This window comes from Simochromis diagramma, unplaced genomic scaffold (genome assembly GCF_900408965.1).
Source record: "Simochromis diagramma unplaced genomic scaffold, fSimDia1.1 OVJJ01000107.1, whole genome shotgun sequence".
Taxonomy (NCBI): domain Eukaryota; kingdom Metazoa; phylum Chordata; class Actinopteri; order Cichliformes; family Cichlidae; genus Simochromis; species Simochromis diagramma.
Genome location: NW_024387209.1, coordinates 281,924 through 309,554, shown reverse-complemented (window position 1 = coordinate 309,554; position 27,631 = coordinate 281,924). Strand labels below are relative to the sequence as shown.

The following is a 27,631-nucleotide window of genomic DNA, read 5'->3' as shown; positions in this document are numbered from 1 at the left end:
ATTCATACAGGTAACGAGTGGGGGACAGAAAAGCTTCTTACAGAAGACGTTACAGGTCTGTGAGAGCCAGAGATTTTCCTTGTTTGAGGTGACCAAATACTTATTTTCCACCCTAATTTACGAATAAATTCTTTACAAATCCTACCATGCGAATTCATGGATTTTTTTTTCACATTCTGTCTCTCACAGTTGAAGTGTACCTCTGGTGCAAATTACTGACCTCTGTCATCATTTTAAGTGGGGGAACTTGCACAATCGGTGGCTGACTAAATACTTTTTTGCCCCACTGTACGTCAAATATTTCTCATAGACCTGAAGAGTGTCAGATTAATGTTACAATATGTAATGTGGACTTGTGATCTAAATGTCAGATTGGTGTATCCACAGTTAAGAGTCTTAACTTTTCCACCAGGTCATTCCTGCTGATCTTCAATAAAACGCTCTCCATCACTTCTACAGCTCCGCTTATCTCATACTTCTGCACCATGAGATCCACCATTGCATGCCGCTCTGCCTTCGTAAGCTTGTTTTCTTGGATGGGCTTGATGTTTTTCCACAGCTCAGACTTGAGGTGCCACTTAAAGGTGTCAAAGTCCCCATCATCTAAATCATTCAGGATCTCGAGAAGCTCAGTTGAAACTTTCAGCTAAAAATCAGAGTTTAGTGTTAGTTATTTTCCATGTTACTTAAATTTAGGCAATATTATGTTAATGTAACTTTGTAACAGTTCAGAAGGGACTTCATCCCATCATCCACAAAAAGATGTTATTTGTAATTGATCTGTGTTGGCCTTTTCCTAATCTCCAGTATCTAGAGCAAGGAGGAAGCATGTTACTCGTCCTGGCTGTTCATTGCCGCAGGAGTCCAGCTCCTTGACTCGTTCTTGCCACTGATTAGCTTTCCCACTGTTCTGCAGTCTTGACCTGATTACTGGGTCTAATTCATGACCACTTTTGCAATAAAAACATTATTCCATCTATTATTTCCATCCACAGTAATTATTACTTTGAAGCATGGAAATATTCTTAGGTCAACAGATATGACACTGCAAACACAGAAACAACAATAACGGGGGAGCCAGGGTAAAAAATCAAATCAACACACAGAAGAGCAGCAATAGTGGGCGGGCTAACAGAGCTTAAAACTCACCTTTGGTGCGACATTCACCTCTGGAGAACCTGAAATAAAAAAGGAAAAGACAATACAAACAAAAATTTACAAGTCCTGAAATATATTTTTGCTGCTGTAAAACAGAAAAGAGTCAAAATGGAATCTTACAGACTTTTTTGTTTGTGTTTTTGCTTTTTAAGTTTTGAATTGTGCAAATTTCTTGTAACAGGCAGTGGACCAAGGACAGTTTCAGATCACACTTTCTGATGTGGTTCGTATGATTGGTATGTGTGTGCAGTGTTGGGAAGGTTACTTTTAAAATGTATTCCACTACAGATTACATAATACATGCCCCAAATGTATTTTGTAATGTATTCCATTACGTTACTCAATGAGAGTAACGTATTCTCGTGCTTTTACAACTACATGGATGTCCTATTATGTACTATTGGTTCAGACTTGAATTTAAAACACTGTACCTCATAAAATGTTATTTGACATAATCAAGGTCCACTGATCACTGAACACTGGCATGTTAATGATTATGAAACTAACCTCGCAGTCAGTTACAGTCAAATATAAAACTGTTTTCAGTGTGATGATCATAACAGATCATTACTGTCCACAGTTTTTTTTAGATATTGATAATAAAAAACTGCAATGTAGTCACTGTGTCCATCCTTTTATATTTAGAATTGATTGTAAATTGACTCATGGTAAATAAATATAAAAAATAGCAAACTATGATATAACTGGGATTTCAATGTTTTTAAAAAAGTTTAAAATAATGTAAATTAATCTGCTCTGCTATAGGATTTTATAAGTGTCAGTCAGCTGGTTCAGGTGTAGCAGGAGGAGAGTAGTCAGAGGGAAACCTGCAAACGAGCAGGTTTAGGTCACAGAGACTGTTACCGTGGTAACTGACTCACAGTTGACTCTCTTTATGGAGCACACCCAAAACTCTGGACATAACCGATCCTGTGAGTTTTATTTTGTATTATCTCAGCTGCAGACTCATATTTATTTAAGGATGAGAGAGTAGTGTGTGCAGCTGTTTCCTGTAGGCTGGGTGACAGGCACCTGCAGGCCTGGTGGGTGTGGCCCTGCTAGGGCGCTGGCCACACCTGAAGACCATGCCACACACCTGCCGCTGATCAGGCTCATCGGGGGAGCTATTTAACCCTTTATTGACCGGCCCTTCAAATTTACCTGTAAAATGGGCCCGCCGGTGGGCCCATGGTCAATAAAGGGTTAAGAGTGTGATGGAGCTCCCACCGGTGTGGGATGATTGTGAGAGACTCCATGTCAGTGTCTTGAGAGCAAAGTCTAAGTTAGTGTATGCCCACAGTCTATTGTTTCCCCCCAGGAGGAGCGTAGGAAGCCCGAGAGCAGCAAGCACTGGGAGTGCAGACACACGGGAGCGGAGAACGTGAGGCAATTGGGAAGAAGACACGGCACGGGAATCAGGGAAGAGCACAGGGTTTTTTTTTGTGTGAACTGTTTACATCACTGTAAATAAACACACTGCTCATCATTAAGAATCCTGCATCTGGGTCCTCATTCCCCACTTCCCACGGTCTGCCACACAGACTTTGACACATGCAGCTTTGATATGATGTTAACAACTGCAGTGTATGTGTCGTGTCTTAAGATCAGACAAAAGTGCTTACAGAATGATATCATTGTTGGAAAATCGTTTGCTGCAAAAAAGAAAAAAAAAGTATAAATCAATGAATAATAAATAAAACTTCTTATATTTATTGTTCGTCTTTTGCACTGAATTAAACTGGAACCTCATGATCTCATCTCTATGCATACTGTACTGTATATGGGAGAGATCACAAAGTTTACTTTGACTTTGAATAAAGTTGCATCTAAAAATCAGGAAAACAAAAAGACTTTAGATGCAACGGAAGAACTTTCAACCCTCGTACTCTCCCAGCAGGGGTCTTAGAAATCCTCCAGGAACGGTGATGTTACTGATTGGTCAGTAAGCATTGATTTTATATCTGCTGACTTCTTATTTGAAACCAAACCTGCTCCAGAGCTGGTTAGGCTCACAAAATGAGTTAACGTGGATATTTACTAGTGATGTGACGTTCTGTATCGAGGCTTCGAAGCTTGTGTCGAGTAATTGAGGGGGCGTTTCCGCGATGCGCGTATCGAGGCTTGCTTCATTTATGGGAGGAGCTGAAAATGATGACGTCCGAAGCCTCGCTGCCCGGCTGTACCACGTGACTGGTTCATGAAGTGGTTCGAACTTTGCCGCGAGCTATGACAGAGATATAAACCCCTCAGACTTCATTCAAAAATGTGGGTGTTTGATGGACAGTTGCGGTTAGTGAGAGTTTGGAGACAGTTTGGAGGTTTAGGAGAGTGAGGAGAGAAAGTCAGGAGAGAATGGAGCCAGCTAAGAAGAGGAAGATGTCCTCCCCTGTGTGGGAACATTTTGATCTTATTCCTCCCAACAAGGTTTGTAAATTTCTACAGAAGATGTATTTTCATAATACTGATGGTGCAATACAATTTATGTTAAGCTGTCTTGGCTTTTGTACAAGGTGAAGTGTTTGCTATGTGCCAGGGAGCTGGGATATAACAACACCTCATCCATGCTTAGGCACTACAGAGCTTTGCATGAGAATAAGGGGAACACCGATTGTGGAGCAAGACCAGGTGAGCCATCAAATGCCATGATAATATAGCATGCAGTAATGTTACTAAATGATATAACAATATTATACAGCTGTTATAAGTGACGTGTGTGATATTTATATTTGTGCTTTGTTTTTGTTGTCTTTCCTCAGGAGAACAATCTCAAATAGATGAAGACCTGATTAGCATGGTGATTGAGGACTCCCAGCCATTTAGCATTGTGGAGGACAAAGGATTCAAAAGATTTGTTAAATCATTAAATCCTAGCTATGTTCTCCCCACTAAAAAGGTCATAAAAGCAGTGAAAATTTAGCTTTTACAGAATAAAATGTGAACAGGCAGGACTGAGGCTCAAAGCCTCAGTGTGTAGCTGTCCATACCTCAACGTTACAAAAGCACAACCACTGTCCACACCCCAACCACACCTCACCTCACAGTAAATGATCATTTCCATTTTAAGCATTTCCAAATAATAATTTTCCATACTGCCAGTATAAATATACAAAGTATACTGCCATCACTACAATATACATGTTTTACACACTCCTTTTGTTGTTGACATTTACAGGCTGTGTGCAAAAGGCCACACTCTTCAAATTCATGCCAACTAATATTTTTACGTCCAGTAGGTGTCCTACTAGAGCAAATGAAGCTTCAAGAAGCTTTGCGCTGGGATGAACCAATTGGATGAAAAGCTTCAGTGCTTCATGAAGCTTCATCTGCCCATCACTAATATTTACCCTGATAAATTGCAAACTACTTCCATAGTACGGACAACCCCGAAGTTACCTGGATGAGGCAACATCCTGCTTTGCGGTACACTCTTCTGGTGAAGCGTCTGACAACTGCTACAGGAGACAGGTGGAGAAGGAGGCACAGCTGAAAGTGATTGAGAAAGGTGAAGACAATTAGGGTGGGTCTGATAAGAAGAGTGAACAAACATTAGTAGGGGTGAGGGGAGGAAGACAGGACAAAAGACACACAGATATTAAAGCATGTTGGTGTGGTCATTAGCACTGTTGTCTCACAGCCTGAATTTGTTTCCACTTGGCCGAGGCCTTTCGGTGTGAAGTTTGCATGTTTGCCCCATGTTTGTGTGGGTTCTCTCCGGGGACTCCAGCTTCTCCCAACGTCCAAAAGCGTAGTTAGTGAGGTTAGGTTAATTGGCGATTCTTGATTAAATGCAGAGTTGGCGAATAAACACATAGTGTAGTAAATAAGAAAAGCTCAGAGCATCAATGGATCTCTTAGTTACAGTGAAAACTAAAGGAGCTTTATCAAAAATTAAAGTTTTAAGCCTATTCTTAAAAGTAGGGAGTCCAAACTGGGAACTGGTTCCACAGGACAGCAGATCATTTATAACTGTGATGAACACTGTACACTCATACGTTTTGAAACTCATCATGTATAATTAATTAGACACCTGTGTCAAATTAAACCCTTTTAGGTAATGGTTTAATTATTGCTACATTAATACGTAATCTAAAACAAAAATCTGCCTCCTGGTTACAGCTCTGAATTGTCATGTCTTGGGGGTTTAATAAATTTGGCAAAATTCCTATCAATGAGAGCTTCTCTACTCCAAGTGTAATGGATGCCGTCTCTCCTGATATCACCAGGCTTTCCCTAGAAAGTTTCCCAGATCATTTTCTGGACACCACTAAGACAGCCATGGATTCAATATGTTACTCCTGATCCAACTGGGGAGGGTACCAGAGGAAACTACATTTCAATATTGTTTTGGCAACATTAACACTGATTCAGTATTAATTTTATTTCAATTGGTGTAGCTGAGTGACCATCCTGCCACTCCAATCGTCCTGTCATTTCCATTTTTCATGAAGAGCTACAGAGAAATACGAGGAGTCTTCTTTTTATTTCTATAGTATTGGACACTATGAGAGAAAATGATGTTGCTGCAGGATGAAGCCTTTACCTGCCATATCAATATCATGCTCCCAGACTTCTTCATTGGTTTGGTCTTGAACTGTTACAGTGACTTCTTCTGTGTTTACATTAAAACGGATCTCAAATGTTGCATAGTAGTTTGGTCCAAACTCCATGTCAAATTCAGCTTTCTGAAAACAAGAATCGAGGTCAATGCCTTTATCCATGGCACGTTTATTAAGCTTTAGCAAGGTTACCATTCACAGTGGATCACCAGGGGCCTCTATTTCAGTCATGGTTCCTACTCAGTATATGCGTGTCCATTTTGAACAGGTGACAGTTCTACATGATCCCTTACTCTGTTTGTGGGTTAATTAACTAATAGGCCAGTAAAATGTCTTCTAGTACTTGCATCAAATTTAGCTTAACACTAGAAAATGACTTTCATTCAGCATATCAGTCTACAGCAAAACTGTTTTGGAGTTTAAGGATGTCAGATTTTTTTCAAACACAGCAGTTTGATTCTTCTTAATGGTTGATATATTTTGTCATGTTTAGCAGCTCAACCTACAAAGCTTTATGTTTTATTGCTAAAGAGAGAATTCAGTGTTCTCTTATTTCTCTTTCTGTATCAGATGAGTATGAAAAACAAAGCTATTAAAATGCCTCCCATCTCTGTTTATATTTGAATTCAACATCCTCCAGGAAGAACTGGTATCCTGTTCTCTACAGTAGTACAGGTAGCACTAGTCATTTTTCTTGTACAATATTTACCTTGGGTTGGATTTTCCTGGCTGTTGGACAGAGAACAGTGTAAGTCTCATTTTTGATGAGTTTACAGTTGGAAGGCACCGGGATGTAAACAGAGTGTGGATGCTGTGCTTTCACCTTAAGGAGACACCAGAACATTTTATTTAGAGGCTTAATTTTCAGTAGAGGCCAAGTGACACATCAGAAATCAGATCACTTTCAACATCACAAGAATAAAAGAACAAAAATAAAATATTTTTAATGTTTAAATGATTCCATTTGAAAGTTTCTGAGCTCTAATACACAACCATAACCTTTGAAAATAAACAGCTCTGTGAGTGTGCTCAGCGATATAACTGGAAAGAATTGTCTCTTTCTTTATTTACTGACCTACGGATGCTCAGATTCCCCAAATTATTTCCTCACCATTTTGTAATGTTTTTTTGTTTTTTTTAATTTCATGTTAAACTATGGGGGAAGGTGGAGACACCAGGTTGCATCCTCTGTCAGAAGAGAGGAACCTTGGAGCACATTCTAAGCTGCTGTCCAAAAGCCCTGTGCAAAGGGAGATCCCAGCAGAGGGCCATCAAATTGGCCACCAACGCAGCAGAAGCGGCATCGAGGTGGTTGTGGATCAAAAGAAGAGAGGCGTGGCATGTAGGGTAGAGCTACCTGGACACAAGCTGGGGCTTGATCAACCCTAGCTGGGTCACCTGGGAGAAGGGGCCTGATTGTTGAAAGACCCAGAACCACTTATGAACCCAGGTTACATCACTGATGATGTAACATCAGTGATGTAACCTTTTGTATCGATGTAATACAAAACTGAAAATTAAATAATTTTCAGTTTTGTATTTCATTACAATTTTACATCTCATAAGTGTGTATGCACACAAAGTACATTTTAGTGATTAGTATAAATACTAAATAGAGTTTAGTACAAAATTTTGAAATGCACAAACATCTCAACCATTCCGTTGAGTATGGCGTTATTTTGTGCCTCTATTCTGAGCGCATGTAAATAATTTTTGCAAATACAAATGTTACATTTTGAGAAGAAAATTATTTTGAGCAAAGGAAAGTTTAATTTGAGTGAACAAAATTCTTTGCTGCGTACAAGAAATGTATTTCAGTGTTTGCTATTAAACATATACACACACAGCCCCTTTCGGTCAGTTGTTGGTATTTGCTCTTGCTCAGATCTCTGCTCTGTGTGCTCACAGTCATCTGCAGACTTCGACTCAGTGTGTCGCTCCCGCTCTCAACATCTCTGCTCCCTGCACGCACAACTCTTTCTGTACATTGTTATAAATGTGCCACAAAACCAACCAATCACAGACTTGGATGCAAAAATTGATTGGCTGTTTTGGTTGTAGCTAAATCCATTTTTGGTTAGTATGATTAATTCTTTTTTTTTTAATATATAATTTTTAGGACCATTGTTGGTTTAATTCTCCACTGGATTTAGCTACACTTTGGACAGTGTTCCTGGAATGCAGTAGCTAGCGAGCTGATTGGAGACCAAAACAGCCAATCAGAATTGTTGCATCCAAGTCTGTGACTGCACGAGAGGGACTGTTATTGTATGTGTTATGGACAGTGTTGGTCAAGTTACTTGAAAAAAGTAATCAGTAACTAATTACTGATTACTTCCCCAAAAAAGTAATCCCGTTACTTTACTGATTACTTATTTTCAAAAGTAATTAATTAATTAGTTACTTAGTTACTTTTTAAAAACACGATTTACAACCTGAAGAGGTGATAAAGCGATAGATCTTTCAGCCCAATTCTACTTTTCTACATAATCCATCATACAAAATGTAATCAAATGGAAAAGTCTCTTTTTTAAACTTGTTTTATCAGTTTTTCTTCTTCTTAACCTTTATTTAACCAGGAAAAAAATCCCATTGAGATTAAAAACCTCTTTTTCAAGGGAGTCCTGGCCAAGAGGCGACAACACGTTAAAATTACAAAGTTACATACATATTATAAATAACAATTACATTTTAATAAACATTTTTCTCTGGCTCTCTCAATCTGGACTTAAAAGCATTTAATGAAATAAGATCTGCTATCTTCCAGTCTTTTTGCATCATATTCCATGTGGAAGGGGCAGCATAAATAAAAGCCCTTTTTCCCAGTTCAGTTCTGGCAAATGGAACATTGAGCAGAAGAAGATCGCTTGAACGCAGGCTGTAAGAAACAGTACTTCTCCGTGTGAGCAGATCGCAAATGTAGGTGAGCATTTGTCCAAGCAGGGCCTTATAGATAAAGATGCACCAGTGAGCAAACCTCCTGGAAGACAACGAAGGCCATCCCACTCGAGCATACAGATCACAACAATGGGTCAAGGCCCTACAGTTTGTAATAAACCGTAAAGAGGCATGATAAACTGAGTCAATCTTATGAAGACACTGGGCGGAAGCATTCATATACAGCAGATCACCATAGTCTAAAACAGATAAGAATGTAGCATTTACAAGACGCTTTTTTGTCTCAAAAGAAAAGCAAAATTTGTTTCGAAAGAAAAATCCCAATTTTAGTTTGAGTTTTTTCACAAGATTGTCTATGTGAGGTTTAAAAGTCAAAGAATCATCAATTAAAAAGCCAAGATATTTATACGTATGCACCACTTCTATGAGGTTTCCCTCAAGAGTGGACACCAAAGGGACAGTTTGAGGAAATCTCTTCATGTTTGAAAACAACATTAGCTTTGTCTTTTCAGCATTAAGAACCAATTTCAGCTCCAGAAGTGTGTGCTGAACCACATCAAAAGCTTTCTGCAACGATTCTATTGCCTTTTCAAGGTTTGAGCCAAAGGAATAAATAACTGTGTCATCAGCATAAAAATGCATACGAGCATTGGACACATTTTGTCCCAAGTCATTTATATACATGATGAACAGCAGAGGTCCTAAAATTGAACCCTGTGGCACCCCAGTGTGAATATTCAAAAGTTCTGAACACAGATTTTCACTTTTAATGCATTGAGTCCTGTCACTCAGATAATTAGTAAACCAGGAGACAACATGTCTAGACAGCCCCAAAGAAAGAAGCCTGTGCTTTAAAATGGCGTGATCCACCGTGTCGAAGGCTTTTGACAGGTCAATAAAGAGAGAAGCACAGTGCTGTTTTTTATCAAGAGCAACAAGTATGTCATTTATCACTTTTGTAGCAGCCGTGACAGTACTATGCTGTTTTCTGAACCCAGATTGTAGTTTTGAAAGAACTTCATTTGAGTACAAGAACTCTTTTAATTGCTCACTGACAAGAGACTCAAGGACTTTTGCCAAAACACACAAGTTTGATATTGGCCTGTAATTATTCAAAATGGCCGGGTCGCCTCCTTTTAATATTGGCGTAACAAAAGCAGACTTCCAAACAAGTGGGATTTCTTTATTTTGAATTGAAAGATTAAAAAGGATCGTAAGAGGTTGTGCAATGTAATCAGCTGCTATTTTCAGAAAATAGGGCTCTATTAAGTCTGGCCCTGGGGGTTTCCTGTGATCTAAGGCTTTAAGAGCTTTATGCACTTCCTGGACAGTAAAAGGAGAAAAGTCGAAAAGCTCCCCAATATATGTTTGGGGTACTGTACAGGGATTCATGGGGGCTGCTCCAACAGAGTTAAATAACAAACCAGTAGCTACAAAGTGCTTGTTAAAGCTGTTTAAGATCTCGGTTCTGTCATAAACTGGGACAGAATCTTTTAAAATGAATTTTGGAAGGACCTGTGATATTTTATTTATAGATAAGGACTTAATTACTTTCCAAAATTTCTGGGGGTTATTGAGGTTTTCTGTAGTGACAGATAAATAATATTCTGACTTAGCCTTCTTGATAAGTGTCGTGCATTTATTTCTTAGTTTCCTGAAGTCTAACCAGTCAGTCAGGGAATCGTTTTTCCTAGCTTTTGCCCATGCCACGTTACGCTGATGGATGGACTCTGATAATTCCGATGAGAACCAAGGGTTCTCCCGTCCCTTGACCCTAAATTTTCTGGCAGGTGCATGCTTATTTAAAATCTCCATAAAAGTTTCTTTAAAATAAGCCCAAGCCAGATGGATGTCTGGTATCAGACTCAAGTTTTCCCAATTTACCATAGACAAGTCATAATGAAACGCTTGCTCATTAAATATTTTAAAATTTCTTTTACAGATGATACACGGTTTACATTTAGGGATTTTAGTGTTCCTACAGGTAGCAACTACACAATGATCACTTAAATCATTACAAAACACGCCTAGAGACAGAAACTTATGAGGGACATTTGTTAGAATTAGATCAATCAAAGTAGATTTGTCAGGACTCTTTATATTTGGCCTTGTAGGTAGGTTGACCAACTGGCTAAGATTAACAGAGTCACAGAAGGTTTTAAATTCATCAGAAGCTATATTCAGCCAGTCCCAGTTCAAGTCTCCGGCCATTAGAAGTTCGTTATATTTTAATTTGGACAAAAGATGCTTTAGAGATAATAAAGTTTCCTTTACAGCAGACGGTGGCCTATAGCACCCAACTACTGTTATAGAAAGAGACTTTACTATTTTAATATCCAAAGCCAAGAATTCCATTTGTTTAGGAATAGATACAGATAAAACAATGGATACTTCATATCTTGATTTAACATAGATTGCTACGCCTCCACCTTTCCTAGGCCTATCTGTGCGATAAAGATTGTATCCCATTATGTTGATGTCACCATCTGTAATAGATTTGGACAACCAAGTTTCGGAGATAATCACAATATCCGCGTTTGTCGATTTCGCCCAAATTCTGACCAAGTCCATCTTGTGTAATAAGCTGCGTACATTTAGATGAACACATTTTAACCCTGGCTGAGATTTAAAATCAGCAGGGGTCTGGACACTTTTGAATTCAGGTCCAGGATTTGGTTGCACATCTCCGGATATAAGTAAAAGTAAAACAATCATCATTAACCTTCGTTTCATATTACATTTAAAAGCATTTTCGTACTTTGCAGATGTTAACGACAAATACTGCTTTTTCTTAAGTGAAAGTGAGAGATTATACAGAACAAGGGAACCTTGTAATTTGGGTAATACTTCATATCGATTTAAGCTAGCAACCAGAGCCAGATGAATCGTTGGTGACTCCAGGTGCACTGCTACAGTTGACCTAGTGCCACTAAAATAAGTTTCACCCATACTCAGCTCATATTTTGCAGTTCTCACCCAAGGAGCACCGCAATGTCCCAAGTCCCAAACCACGAATACACACAATAAAGCTTCGATAAGTGTCCTCGTCTTCATAATGATAGCCCAGAGTCCAAATTGGGGGTGAATACAAAAGGCTCCAACCTGTTTGCTCCGAGTCCGAGCAGAGGTGGACTAAGCAATCCGAGGATCAGATGGAGGTACGTCGTAGCAGACTCCAGCCCAGCCTGTTAGCTGCGTGTCCGGACAGTATAGCAGTTTCCAGCCTGTTTACTCTGCGTCCAGGCAGTATAGCAGGCTCCTTCCTGTTAGCTCAGAGTCCGGGCGGTGTAGCAGACTCCGGCTTCGTTAGCTTCAATAATATGGACAATGTTGCCGGCTCCGGCCTGCCAGCTCCAAGTTTAATCTTTTAATCTTTTAACTTTATGCATCAAGCAAAAATTTAATTATATGCAACATTCTCTGACTTGAATAAATTAGTTTAACATTTAAACCTATTTTCTGCACATTCCAGCACATAAAATAAAATATTTTTTGTGTTTACACTCACTCTTTCAAATAGATGCAAGTAAAACACAGCAGAAAATAAATAAAGTCAAAGACTCAGCGGTCCTGTTGCTCTATTTTCACCTGTAAAGCAGGACTGGGGTAGGCGGAGGTTTACCCTGGTGCAGGTGTGCCGCAGTCAGTTGAAGAATCGGCGACTTTCTCTGTGAGTTTCCCATTACGTCGTTGCGCACTCGGTGCTTGCTTGGAAGTTTAGGGGTTTTTTTCGCTGTAAAAAGAAGTTTTCTTCCCACGCACGATGGACGCTAATGTTTTTGTCACTTTTTATGGAATCAAACTCAAAGTAAGGTCAGTACTTCCACGCTTTAAACGCTGCACGCTCATACTCTCTCCCACTCTCTCCCACAATCGATATGTGATCCATTGTTGATCTGCACACAGCTGTTGTCACTAACGGCGCACTCGCTTATGTCACTGTCATGAGACATTCTCGCAAAAAAGTTTTAGTAAGTTTTAGTAACGCAGTAACGCAGCATTCCTACGGGAAAGTAACGGTAATCTAATTACCGTTTTTGCAATAGTAATCCCTTACTTTACTCGTTACTTGAAAAAAGTAATCAGATTACAGTAACGCGTAACGCGTTACTGCCCATCTCTGGTTATGGATAATAGCAAACACTGAAATACATTTCTTGCACGCAGCAATGAATTTTTTTTCACTCACAATAATTTCCTCCTCAAAATTCTAAATTTGTACTTGCAAAAATAATTTGTGTGTGCTCAGAAGAGGCACAAAAATAATGCCATAGTCAGGGGCTTCCATTCAAGTCAAATATTTGCTTGAACAACGCTCTCCTAGTGGATGCCAATTGTAACATCACAATCTCAAGGTATACTGGAGTAGACGGCTCCCAAAATCATCATGTATGAAAAAGAGTCTGAAGACAAATGAAATGTGAACATGTGAACAGCATAAAACAAAGTGCAGCTGAACACAGAAAGATGCGTGATACTCGTCATCTCCGGCTGGTGTTTGGGGTTTTGCTCAGCCATCTAACATAATGAAAGCTTAGCTGTGTTCAACTTCCTTCATACACCTCAGGGAAAAAAAGAAAGTAAATGGACTGATTTTTATATCTCACTTTTAACTTGACACACAAAGCACTTTATACACCTAACCTCATTCATACCCATTAATACAGGGAGTGCAGAATTATTAGGCAAGTTGTATTTTTGAGGAATAATTTTATTATTGAACAACAACCATGTTCTCAATGAACCCAAAAAACTCATTAATATCAAAGCTGAATGTTTTTGGAAGTAGCTATTTTAGGGGGATATCTGTGTGTGCAGGTGACTATTACTGTGCATAATTATTAGGCAACTTAACAAAAAACAAAAATATACCCATTTCAATTATTTATTTTCACCAGTGAAACCAATATAACATCTCCACATTCACAAATATACATTTCTGACATTCAAAAACAAAACAAAAACAAATCAGCGACCAATATAGCCACCTTTCTTTGCAAGGACAGTCAAAAGCCTGCCATCCATGGATTCTGTCAGTGTTTTGATCTGTTCACCATCAACATTGCGTGCAGCAGCAACCACAGCCTCCCAGACACTGTTCAGAGAGGTGTACTGTTTTCCCTCCTTGTAAATCTCACATTTGATGATGGACCACAGGTTCTCAATGGGGTCCAGATCAGGTGAACGAGGTGGCCATGTCATTAGTTTTTCTTCTTTTATACCCTTTCTTGCCAGCCACGCTGTGGAGTACTTGGACGCGTGTGATGGAGCATTGTCCTGCATGAAAATCATGTTTTACTTGAAGGATGCAGACTTCTTCCTGTACCACTGCTTGAAGAAGTTGTCTTCCAGAAACTGGCGGTAGGACTGGGAGTTGAGCTTGACTCCATCCTCAACCCGAAAAGGCCCCACAAGCTCATCTTTGATGATACCAGCCCAAACCAGTACTCCACCTCCACCTTGCTGGCGTCTGAGTCGGACTGGAGCTCTCTGCCCTTTACCAATCCAGCCACGGGCCCATCCATCTGGCCCATCAAGACTCACTCTCATTTCATCAGTCCATAAAACCTTAGAAGAATCAGTCTTGAGATATTTCTTGGCCCAGTCTTGACGTTTCAGCTTGTGTGTCTTGTTCAGTGGTGGTCGTCTTTCAGCCTTTCTTACCTTGGCCATGTCTCTGAGTATTGCACACCTTGTGCTTTTGGGCACTCCAGTGATGTTGCAGCTCTGAAATATGGCCAAACTGGTGGCAAGTGGCATCTTGGCAGCTGCACGCTTGACTTTTCTCAGTTCATGGGCAGTTATTTTGCGCCTTGGTTTTTCCACACGCTTCTTGCGACCCTGTTGACTATTTTGAATGAAACGCTTGATTGTTCGATGATCACGCTTCAGAAGCTTTGCAATTTTGAGACTGCTGCATCCCTCTGCAAGATATCTCACTATTTTTGACTTTTCTGAGCCTGTCAAGTCCTTCTTTTGACCCATTTTGCCAAAGGAAAGGACGTTGCCTAATAATTATGCACACCTGATATAGGGTGTTGATGTCATTAGACCACACCCCTTCTCATTACAGAGTTGCACATCACCTAATATGCTTAATTGGTAGTAGGCTTTCGAGCCTATACAGCTTGGAGTAAGACAACATGCATGAAGAGGATGATGTGGACAAAATACTCATTTGCCTAATAATTCTGCACTCCCTGTAAAAGCACTTTTGTTTTGACATTATATTTAGCTTGCACTAAAAGTATTGAAAGCGATGAAGATATAGCATTTGATCCAACTTTACCTCGTGCAGAGGGACGTTGCATGGCAGGAGAAAAACATCAAGGTTTTGTGTCTGTGCTCCCATCGGTGTTGCTCTGACAAACAGTAAAACTTGGCCCTTAATTGGATTCTTTATGGTCAAAAACCTCTTTATGAAATCCCAGATAAGCCCAAAGGCAGAGAGGTGGGAGACTTCTACAATCACATGAGTATCTGTGATCTTCAGTGGCTGTAGGACGCTAAATCCATCATCGGAGAAGTTGATGACAGACAGCAAGTCATCAGAGAGCACAGCTGTGAAAACAGAGACAGTTTTTGTCACTTGTTCAAATCTAATTCTGAGGAAATGGCTAAGCACAACTGTCTATAATTTGAACAATAATTGGCTTTATGTGTTGCTAGGTTAGATTTTTTTCTCAGTTGGATAATTTTATTCTACAAAAAATACAAACCCAGATCTCCAGTACGGAGCCCCGCAAGCGACACTGGAGGAAAAAAAAATGAAGATGAACTCGCAAAGGTTTTGCCCTTGTGGGGTTCCATACTCTAGAGCTACAAAACATCTCAAATGCTTAGACATTTTACTATTTCATGAAAAAGATTGGCTCATTTTCAATTTGATGGCAACGGCACATGTCAAAAGGTTTGGAAAAGTACGCGGTTCTTAAAAAGAAACAGCTGGAGCACCATGTAGTTAACCAGGTTAACTGACAACAGGTCAGTATTAAAAGAGCTTCTTAAAGAGACCGAGTTTTTAATTGTGGATCAATTTCAGAATAAGCACTGCTGTAATAGTGTTTTGTTGTTTTTCTGTTCCCAAGTCTGCAACCATGACCTTTGAAAATAAAAGCTCTTCAGAGTGGAACTTTGCAGTCAGTACAGTAATTTGTTCACCTTCATCTGTTTCACAGTGTGGGAAGTGGAGTTGACGAATTGCATCCTCAGAGCCCTTTATCTCAAACAGCGGCCCTGCTGCCGTCTTTCCAGTTGATTGGAGGATACTCTGATCCCACTGGATAATCCTGTACAGAACTTCCACCTCCTGAGTCATGTCAAACACCAGTCCAGTCAGAGAACACTGGAAGAGACCCAAACCAGGACACTTGAATCTGTGGGAAAAAAGAAATGAAGAAAGAAGAGGGAAATAGATGCATGGAAGTAAAATAAAGTCCATACTGTAGCACACAGTCAGTAGATGTTCTATCTACTGTTGCTGCACTGGCTATTTGAATAAATCAATGCAACTTTAGAGGTTTAGACATTTCTAGATATTAGTGCTGGGCAGCATTTACATTTTTAAAGAGTGATTAATCTCATGATTCTTTGTGATTAACTGCATTGTCAAAGCAACATTCAATAATGAATTCAAAAGTAGTATATTATGAACTTATTATACCGTATTTTCTGGAATATAATGTGCACTTGAAATGCTTAAATTTTCACAAAACTCAACAGTGCAGTTTGTAATCCGGTGCGCCTTATGTATGAATTCTGGTTGTGCTTACTGACCTCGAATCGATTTTATGTGGTACACAGCGCTCAAAAATCTGTCAAAAAATGTTTTAATTAAGACTTTGGTAAGCTACAAAGCTGCACTGCTTGATGGATTGTCGGAGCATTACAGCTACTGTAGTCAGGAGCCTTGCGGAGCAATCTGGGTCCAAAAATCCATCCGCTTCACGTCCCAAAGTCAAATCAACACTGCGGCGTCACTGAGAGTTAAAAACTGTCCAAATTCTTTCATCTTTAATAAAAATGATCAGCGTTGCTGCTTTACTGTCCTGAAGCAGTGCAGCTGTGCACCATTGTTGCACAGCTGCACACTTTGGGGAGGTTATCACGAGAAAATATGTCTCAAGCCCAGGAATATCAGCTTGTCACAGTGTAATCATGCCTTCAATATTTGAGATATGATGCTCAAGAACACACTAACTGGCCTCACACTAACACAGGTTAGCAGAAGATCTGGCATAGACTCATTGAGAGCACTGGTCTTATATGCAGGCAAGCCATTTGCCAACAGGTGCAGATGGTGATTGGAATGAGCCTAATCAGCCTGCAGTTTGTAGATAACCACTTCGCTATGGCGAATGTTAGCTTGTCCTGCTGTCTTGCTATACTGCTCCCACATGCTGCATCTAACATAGTCTTTCGAAAACTCCCGCAACTGCTTGTTTGGGTGGGTGGTTTTCTGGCATCAATAGTGTGTAAAGCATTAAAGTGATATTTCAGGTTTGAAGCACTCCGGTGATAAGAAAACTCAAAATTGCAGTGCTTACAAATGCTGTCTACAACACTGCTGTCTGGAACAGTTTTAGAATAAAAAAGGTCCGTGTAAAAGAGCTGTATCTTTTTTCTGGCTACTACTCCTTTCACCACCTTTTACTTCTCATTAATTGAGCATTTTAAAATTTAATTTTATACTCTAAAGGTGTTTTACACGGCATCTCATGGGACTGGTCATGAATCCCTCATTAAAAAAAGCAGAGAACCACCAGCAGATAACTGTGGGGTCCGGAGAGACTACCTCACCATTTGGACACAAGCTGAGACCTGATGAGCTCCAGCAGTGTCATATAGCATGAAAGTAGTATTTCTAAGTATTGTACTTAATTTGGAAGACTATTACTTGTAGCTGTCAAAATAATGTGATAGAAATTTTTATGCAGAATGATTACCTGTAGGAAATGTTTCCAGATTCAGTTTCCACTTCAGGTTCAAAGATGGATGTAAGCTGGAACATAAAATCCCAATAAAATACACTGAAGTTTTGGCGGTAATGTACCAAAACGTGGAAAAGTTCAAAGTGTGTGCGGTCTTGGATTCAGAACAATAAAAATTCTGAAACCAAGATTTGAAGATTCACTCTGTTACAGCAGATATTTAAGCAATTTGATTTAAGGTACCTGCTGAGTCCTGAAATCTTTTTGGACCATCAGCCCAGAGTAGTGTCGATTTTTTCTCCTCACAATGGCCTTTAAGTTACCTAATATAAGAATATGAAGAACCTATTATCATATATTCACTGGAATTCGCTCACTAAAGTTAAAGCATATTCGGGATCTAAATTGGATCAATATTTTGATACCAGGTTCATTGTTTGATCACAATTGTTTCAGGGTCAGAATAATTTTCTGTATAGTCATATAGCTGTGCCAGTGCCTGAGGGGATGCTGAAGTGGACTGTAGCAGAGAAATGTGATTTATTCATTTACCTGTATAGTTCTTGATCGTGCACCCTTCTCATGAATATTTCAGAGTTGCAAGTATGGAGATTGTAGTGTGATATGGACTTTAGGGTGTTTTTGTTCTCCTCATGGTAATTAATCACAACACTTTCCTATGTGTAATTTGGCCCAATTTCTTGTAGTGTAGACTTTGAATAGTCTTTACCAGTTTATTATGACCTCCATGTGATGTTTATATTAGGTGCATAACTAGTGGCTAGCTTAATTACCTTGTGGAGGCGCGTGAACACCATGTCTATCCTGCTATTGACCCGTGTGGCCACTAGATGGCTCTATTGGATTATATTTTGAATAGAGCAAGCCCATAATGCAGGTATGTCAAACTCATTTCACACCATGGGCAGCATACAAGCGACTTTGACATTAATTGGGCCAGACCAGTGAAACGACATGAGAAACGTGTAAAATTCTAGAAAGAGTTCTGGTAATTAGTGATGGTAAATTCGATTCTTTTTACTGAATCGAGTTTGAATGAGTCACTCACCAAAGTGAATCGTTTTTTTTTTTGAGTCATTTGAGTCACTGAGTCAGTTGACCAGAGAGTGCAAAAAATGTACATTTTCACACAAACTTAATTTGTTTCTCTTTTCATGTAAATCCTACTGCTAAGATGAGTGATTGAAAAAGAAGAACAACTATTTTTATAGAGCAAAAAAGAAAAAAAAAAGATTTCTAAAGGGAACATTTATTTTAATTTTATTTTATTAGTATTTTCCTCAAATGTGTCAAATATATATTTTCTCATCTAAATGTCCACTGAGCTGTGAGCCAGGGGGTCGGTAATGCTCCTTAACACTGGTTGCCAAACAAGAAGAAGAAGAAGCTGTGAGCCAGGAGGGAGGGGGTGAGTGAGTCCTGAGTGATTCGCTTACACTACGATTCAGCACAGGAAAGGAGGGGGTGAGTAACTCAAATGTGCTGTTAGCATGTTAGCAGAGCTAACTGCTACTGTGAACCGACGAGCTATTGTCTTGATGTGAGCTTCTACTCAGGGTTTTTTCTTCCAGTTCAGAGCAGAAATGTTTTTGTTAAGTAACTGGCTGTAGTTTTTTCCACACAATTTTAATTATAAGCTAGATATATTTGTACTAATGAAATTAGTTTGCTAACAGCAACAGGGATGAGTCAGTGAGTCAGTTGGGCTTGTGAATCATGATTCAGGAGTCAGTAAAGTGATTCTCGAGTATCGAACGATTCGTTCATGATTCGCACATCACTAGTGGTAATTCATTGCCAGATTAAACAATATAAGTTTTCATTATTTCAAAGAAAGAAAAAATACACAGCAAACAGTAAAGAAATTGGGAACTTTCTCTCATTTTGTTTTGTTTTTTTATCGATGACTTTATTACTTTGGTGTAGTATGAATGAGGGAGCTTCTGTATTAGTAGGAAAAGTTGTAAAACAAGGCCCTAGAAATAAGTTGGATTTGGATTTGAAAAGACAAAACACCACGTCACAGACCCAGGACCATGACACTTAGAGCCTTTTGTGGGCTAATTTTGGATCCTTGGCCTTATGTTGGACAACTCTGCCTTAATGTCTATAAAGCTGGAGCAATTTGCTTCAGACAAACTGTTTGGAATAACACTGATTTACGAACTGTTAACAGTTGTTTAACTAACTTAGGATGTTACTGTCATGGTCCTGAGTCTGTCGACTCAGTGTTTTGTGTTTCTTTATGCTTTTGTTTATTCTGAGTATGTATTCTGTTATGATTTGCAATTTGTTAGGGTTTTGTTCTGTGTCTGCCTTGTCCCACTGTGTTCTGTCTGTCTATGGTGTCACACTGTCTGCTTGTGAATCTGTCTGTTTAGTTCAGTGTCGTGTCTGGTTCTCTGTGTCTGAGTTTCCTGTTTTATTCTGAAGGTCCCCATCTCATGTGAGTGTGTTCAATTTACGCTTCCCCTGTCCCGTCAGCTCCGATTTCTCCCAGGTGTGTTGCCCTCCTGTCTCTCATCCCCTGATTACCGGTGTGTGTATTTAAGCCCTGTGTGTTCTCCTGCCTGTTGTTGGTTTGTCTATGTTCCATGGTGTTCAGTTCCTCCGTCTGCGGCTCTCTGCTCGGCACCCCGTTTCTTATGCTCTCAGGTTTGTCATTTAGTTTTCCCAGTTTAGGTTTCTCCAGTCGTTTGTCATTCCTCACTGCCACTTCTGTAAATAAACGTCACTCTCATCACCAGTCAACTGCCTGCATTTTGGGTCCTTTTCCTCCTTCACCACAGGGTTCACCCCGGCAGCCGTGACAGTTATATTCATATGTACTTGTCATGCTCCTGAATCAGGCAACCCATTGTTTATGGGTTTTTTTTGTTTTGTTTTTTTAAGAATTAATATTCTGTAATATTCTTTAGTTGAGTATTCCTTATGGTTCTGTGTTCCGGCTTTCGCTGTGTCCACGTCCCATGTGCAGTCTGTTGTGTCTCGTGCAGGTTTAGTTCTGTCCCCGTGTTTATTCTTCTGTTTCCCCGTCATGTCTTTGTTTTGTTCAGCCAGTCCACATCTCAATCTGTATCTCTGTTTTTGTTTTTTTGTATAGTCCTTTGTCGTGTGTTCAGTGTATTCAATTTTGCTTCCCCTTTGTCTCGTTATGTCAGATTAGTCGCAGCTGTGTTCCCCCCGTTCCATAGCCTCTAGTTAATTCCACTTGTGTATTTTAGTCCTTCCCCTCTTTCTTGGTGTGTCCCCCACAGTAGCTGTGTTCTTGTCTAGTTCTAGGTTCTCCAGTCATGTAATGTCAAGTCTCGTTGAGTTGTTATTTGTCGAGTTCAAGATCATTAGCCTTAGTTTGTCTTTGTTTCTTTCATTAAGTATTGGTGTATTTTATTCTTAGTTTGTCCTATTTTTAGTAGAATCCTCTGTTCGGATCCAACCCCTGCCTGCCACACAGCTCACCATGACAGTATATTATATTTCATAAAAACTCACATTCCTATGTATGCTATTGTTATGGTACTGTACAAATGCTGGAATATTAATTAATTAGATTGCATTGCCGTCTACATGCATTATAGCTAAGGTGTGTAGGTGTGTGTGTCCTCTTACCTCTCCTCTCTGGGGGAATACTGGAGCGGTGTGTGACTAAGCTAAGCCTTTCTGTATGGCTGTCATCAAGAAGACACACACAAAAGGTCCATTAAGATTAGAGACACCCTGTAGTGCTATGTTTTTTGCGACAATAAACATCATGGCTGACATCAAACATTAATCACTGCCATCCAATCCTAACCAGAAAACTTGTTTGACAGTACAAGAAGAAACAACAGAAATACAGACAAACAGGAGTAAAAACATCAGTATAGTGACAGCTCATGTTTTCACTACTTTCATGCTCTCATGGGGCCTGTTCTTCGTACGTCGCTTACTACATCCAAGATCAAATGACACATCCAAGATCAAATCATCGCGCTAACCGTGAGCTCGCTAATCCGGTTCCCCGAACACACCTGCTGTTGACGATTACTACAGCTGGATGAAGTAATGCGCGATCACTGGGTGTCGTAAAAGGGGCTACGCATCGATAGCAGAAACAGTGATCGGCAAGCCTCTGATTGGTCGGCGAAAATGTCGAAGGGGCGTGCTCGGTATTTTCCGGCAGCAGAGCAAGAACTCATGAGTGCGGGATTTCAGGAGTTTCAGAGTTTAATTAAAACGCAAGGGAACACTGCAAAGGCTGCAAAAGCAAGGAGAGAGGGCTGGCAGAAAGTTGCTGACAAATCAAACTCGTAAGTAATTTAATAGTAACAATAATAATGGAGTGGATTTATATAGCGCTTTTCAAGGCACCCAAAGCGCATGACAATACCACTATTCAGTCACTTTATTATTTAGCCTATTTATAGATTTATTATATTACACTATATTATCCAATATTATAATACATTATATTATATTGTCATATTATATCCCCTTTCACATTAGAGCCACAACAGGACCCACTAGAACATGGGAACAAGTAAAAGTGAAATATAAGAATATTCTACAGAATGGTAATATTTATCACTTATATTGCTTTTCGTCTCTTGGAAAGAGACCCTGAAATAATCTGTTAGTTTGTTCATAACAGCAACCAAGAAAAGGGCAGAGCAAAAAAAAGACAGGTGGTGGTCCTGCACCCCCTCGTCAACAAGTTGGTTAAGTAAATAATATCCTCACGGGAAACTCGATATCTCTCTATGAGCACACTGTCGCGCTGAGCTAAAGGATCCTGTCTGTCCCGCAATATACGCTGAATTCTGAGGACTCTCCTTATCAATCTTGCACCTTCCGCAATGGGCTGCTCGCGTATACGGACAGGACATGGCTGCGACAGGCTTCCCAAATCCACCTTCGCTTTTATAGCCGTGGTCTCTCATCTTGATTACACGACGTAATTTACAATTGCTACTCTGAAATATGAATTACATCTGTAATAATCACATACATGTAATAGAATGTTAATAGTACATTTCCCTTTTTTAGGAAATGACCTGTATGTATCTGTGTGACATCAATAACAGGATCAAGTGCTGCATTATCTTTGGTTACATTGATGTTATTTATTTGTGGTGAAACGGTGGCGGAATGTCGCTGTTGCTTTCGTATGATGACGCGGACATACCTGCGTGGCCGCGATCTAATCCTGTTTACATAAAGTAAACCTGCTCCCGAGCAGGTTTACGCTTACGGCTCTGTTGCTATGACAGCAAGTCCCGGATGAGCTTCGGGGAACCGACTGATCCAGGATCACGCGAAATCGTCAACAATCTAATCCAGCTAACTTACTTAGCGAGGTACGAAGAACGGGCCCATGGTTATTTAATATGTTGCGTTACTTATTATTTTATGTTAATGCTATAGCTTTGGAAACATTGCACTTAGAGCATATTTGTAGCTTTCATATTATTTGGCTTGATCATTTTCAAACATAGTGAATCTGCTTGTGTGTATCTCACTGCTGACAGACACCATCCTGCTGCTGAAGTTTGCTGGTGACACAGCAGTAGTGGTTCATCACATTAGTGGTTTTATAGATGAAATGTGAGATTTTAAACTTGGACTAACAACAGTCTGGAGAAAAACATTCTGTTCTTATTTCATTTCACATTGGTTTAAATTACCTTATGCCAATTGATTCATATGTTGAATCTCTGGTTCGGCCCCCCCTGGTAAAAATAAACACAATAAATAATCTTTACAACAAAGTAAAACAGCTGACATCTGTGATCATTACAAAGTACTAACACAGACTAGAATACTTTTTACATCATACATGCTTCCCTGATCTCATATATTATTAGAAAACACTGCATTGCACTTCCATTGGTCCCCAGTTATACAGAAATCCATTAGTTAAACTGCAGGTATGTCTTAACCCTTTAAGACCTACCATAGAACCAAGTCCGCCAGAGCTTATATTATATTTTTACATGCTGTGGAGCCATTTTTGGGAGCATTTCAAGTTGCTATACATCAATACAACCATTATAGCCCAGATTTTAATAATATGTATTCATTAAGTGCATAGTGATTACATAAATTGCAAAAAAGTGCAATAAACTACAAAAAAATTGAAAATCGTTTTTGCTTTTTTAACATATATTTGTAGTTAGAGAAATTTAAGAGGCTTATCCCTCAAAACTTTAAATACAAAAAAGTTGCACGAAATAGTTTCCCACCACAGGAAATTTATTTTGAGTGTTTTCATAGTTTTATTTTTGAAATACACCAATTTTTATACACTGCAGGAAAAACGAAAATAAATATTAAACTGCAAATTTGCAAAAAAGCAGCATATGCATCAAAATAAACTATTTCCAGCAGTGCAATATGAGTCCTAAGCATCCCAGAAACGACACAGAAAGTCATAAAGTCAAAGATAACTTTTAAAAAGACCAGTATAGGCCCTGAGGCCCTGATGGTAAAAAAGACTACATTTCCGCGAAAATGACGTCACTTCCGGTTTCGGGCAGGTAATGGCGGAAATGCAAAAGTTCGCGCTGACGTCTATTCCAACGTAGGAAGTGTTATGAACAGCTGATCGGATCGGCAAAGCGTGTTTCTGGAATATTATGTTTTTGTTGCTGCAAGCGCTTTTTATGCAGTTTTTGCAAAGCTTTATGTGGAAGGAAACCGTGACCTAGGACAAGCTGATGGCATAAGATGTAAGTACAACTCCTCCAGTTTCATATGCAAAAAAAATTTTTGCGCTAGCTTACGTGGTTGCAGTGCTACCGGGATTTAAAAATAGTTACGCAAAACAGAACATGCCCGCTCTGACCGGCTCTAAAGGGTTAAAGACAAATAACTGAATTTAATTTAATTTCCTTCTCGTAAATGTTATCTAAATTCAGAATATAAAATATGATTTTTCATACTTGGGCCAAAAATAAAATCTTAAAGATTCCTCACAGTGTTAATAACGTAATGCCATCCAGAGCAAGCATATCATTAGACACCATGTTGAGTATGAGGTGTCCTTCAGTGTGCATATTAAACAAATATGTAGGACTGCTTCCTGTCATTTCATTAATATTTAATATTACTATAATTAGAAACATCTCATCTCAGGGTGAGGCTATGAAACTACTTCTAGCCTGGACTGCTGTAATTCCTTATTATCAGGATGCACTAAAAACTTAGTGAAAAACCTTCAGTTGATCCAAAATGCAGCAGAAAGAGTACTGACAGGGACTAACAGGACAGAGCATATTTCTCCCATATTCTTAGTAGCTTCCTGTTAAATCCCAAGTATAAAGTCAAATATTGCAACAGGACAACGCACCGTTCATATGCCATCACAATCATATTAATGCTTCCCTCCTCCATCCAGCAACACCTGGAACACCTGATTGGAAGTTCCTCCTTACTGGAGTCCTACAGACACTCAGCCTCTTCACTACAGAAACACCTCCTACAACATCCATTCTTTACACTCTGACTGCTGTGTTTGTGGAAACACTCCAACACACACCGCTTCACATATGAACATGGAAATGTGTGTGAAAAAGAGCTGAGCTGACATTAAACATGATGAAGGATTTATTCACAGACACTGAGTCAAAACAACATTTAGACACACATTATCTTTTTTTTCTTTTTAGATTGTCGGTACAACCTGAGGGACGCTGAAATCAAAGGTACGAGAGAGAAATAAAACTCTTATTTAAATGCATATTTTTGTAAAATTAACTGAAAATTTAAATAATTGAATAAAACCTAAGGGAAATGAAAAAAAATAAGACAAAAATGTCAGATTTGGTGGACCAAATAAAACTAAAAAATTCATATCACTGACAAGAGTCTATCCTCTAAAATACAATAGTTATATAATAACTAATATAAAAATAAATAATCATTACAGGAACACCTTCTCCTAATTTATTCAGAGAAAAAAACACTGGGTCAGACACAACATTAAGAAACAGAATACATCACCCAGTTCCGCGAATGGTTAAAGCCTCATAGTCGGGTAAAGCTTGAACCCTCACTCTATGTCTATCTGGATGTCCAGGTTGGTTCCTGTGAATAATGATGGAGCAGAGATGTGAGTGCTGAGCTGTGACATGGAGAAGAGTCATGCACAGTTAGAGATGGTCATCTCACCTCTGAGCTTGCTCTCTTCCCACACACTGACCCATGCTGTTGACTTCACATCCACATCAGCTCACACACACTTTCTACCTTCATCTGCAGAGGAAACACAAATCATTCATGTGCACATCAACTGAAATCCTCATTTCCATCATGTGTGCTGTCCAAATATCAGCTGCTTCTTTTCTGCTTCATTTCACTGTCAGCTGAATGCAGTCAGACAGCAGTGTGAGGCAGAGGAAGCTGAAACGCTGCAGTGAGAAGAACAAAGTAACGACAGTTTGCTTTTCAAACAAACAGAAAAACATGAATAAAACCTTCAAATTGTCTGTGTATGTTAATCAGTAGTTTAAACAAGACATGTCATCTAATTGGTGGCAGGAGAGTGGACAGAACAGCTGGACAGGTTTTTACCATGAACTATGGAGAAACATTACATTATAGACAGCACAAGGAGGTGAGAATAATGAGGAAGAGAGCAAGGAACCAGTGATGTCACACGTGTCACACTAGAATGGTGGCAGAGGAGCTCCAAAGTGTTAACAATCATAGGGAAAATCCAACTACGCTATCCTGGGAATTTCACCGAATATTTAGTTAGAAACTATAATAATTATCAAGAAGGATCTCAGGTCCACTATACTTCAGACAGAGATGTGGTTCAGTATAAAACAACAGTTTATTGACAGCTATTAAAAATATCAGATATAAAGAAGCAATGATTCAGTTGTACGTGTACTGCAAATTCACAGCTGTATCTTACCAGAGGGTGAATGGGATGCCAGATGAGGACATGTACAGAAAAATCACCAACTCATTGTAACACAAAAGCAAATCTACATATCAAACATTCAGAAACCAAATGTACGAACACAAAACAAATTAATAATTTTATAATACTATTCTAAATTATTATACATACCACTGCTCTAAGTTGATAATTCAGTACAATATGATGCTTCCATATATTCCACATAGGGCTCAAAGGCTTTTCTAAAAACCTGAACAAGTGTGTTGCAGGCAGATCTAGTGAGAAGGCAAAAACAAGGCAAAAAATGCAAAGCAGCACTTCTGTAAACGCAAGCAGTGGCGGTTCTGCTGCAAAAGCTTTCAAACCACCCACTCAGGCCCACACTTCCTGTAATGCATCGTAGAATTAGCATTTACAGTAAAAAGATGACTGTGAAAGAACTTATGCTGAGATGGCGACAAATCAAAGATACATACCAATCAAACTGAGTCACCCAATGTGCAAGCTACGTGGCCAATAGGAGGCTTCTGCAGCTACAACCCTTAAACACACCTGTTTACTGGGGATGGGAAGCTCGAAACAAATGTTTTGGCACTGAGTCGAGCTTGTGAAGCACAGATGTTTAAAAACACTGCTCCGAAGCTTGGTTCAAAATACCAGGTCACATGACCACGACTGAACGAGGTTTTCGTGCCCCAGTTTAAACAGGTGGTGTACCTGCTGCTTCCAGACACTGCACCACAGTCATTTGCAATTACTGAATTTGTGTTTTTGATATTATCGCTTCTAATTATTACAAATGTGGATTTAAAAAACAGTTTTCAGCTCTGACTCCATTTGCTCTGTAGTTTTTTCTTTCACTTTTAAGAGAAAATGTCATTTCCTTCACTGCAACCTGTTACTCGCATAGTGCGCAGTCATAAAGAATATTTTACTGTTAAAAGAAATGTTAGAAAAACACATGAATACAGCTGATCTACTTCTGAACAGTTTTCATGGCAAACAAGTTTTTTTGTTTCGTGTCTTTTATTCCCACTGACCCTTCAGCTGAGAATATCTCATAGACAACACAAGCAGCTTCACTATGACCCAAACTCCAGACTCACAGTAAACAAACATCACGCAGTGTTACAGGACACACAGCATCCACAGCAGTGGGAAGGTTCAGAGGTCGTTCACCA

General features: G+C 39.4%; 1 protein-coding gene across 2 annotated transcripts; it reads right to left on the bottom strand.

The window, feature by feature from the left end:
- Positions 1-230: 230 nt before the first annotated feature.
- LOC120746359 lies at positions 231-27,631 on the bottom strand. Of its 2 annotated transcripts, none has more exons than XM_040051836.1 (14): positions 26,622-27,631; positions 25,712-25,795; positions 25,544-25,627; positions 23,227-23,271; positions 21,173-21,231; positions 17,786-17,865; positions 17,558-17,613; positions 15,774-15,988; positions 14,902-15,173; positions 6,424-6,537; positions 5,699-5,840; positions 4,552-4,641; positions 1,150-1,178; positions 231-646 (listed from the first exon to the last, which is right to left on the bottom strand). In XM_040051836.1, the coding sequence occupies exons 2-14, from the start codon at positions 25,744-25,746 to the stop codon at positions 368-370; spliced, it is 1,500 nt and encodes a 499-aa protein (XP_039907770.1). In that variant the 5' UTR covers positions 25,747-25,795; positions 26,622-27,631; the 3' UTR covers positions 231-367. The 2 variants fall into 2 exon arrangements, with proteins under 2 accessions (XP_039907770.1, XP_039907771.1); XM_040051837.1 differs by having other exon boundaries at positions 26,927-27,631.

Bases quoted from the DNA above. Each gene is read 5' to 3' on its own strand.
- LOC120746359 (XM_040051836.1), bottom strand. From the start codon at position 25,746: ATGGGTCAGTGTGTGGGAAGAGAGCAAGCTCAGAG. The intron at 25,628-25,711 runs GTGAGATGACCA...CATTATTCACAG, and splicing joins GGAAGAGAGCAAGCTCAGAG to GAACCAACCTGGACATCCAG. The intron at 17,614-17,785 runs GTACCTTAAATC...TTTATGTTCCAG, and splicing joins AAGATTTCAGGACTCAGCAG to CTTACATCCATCTTTGAACC.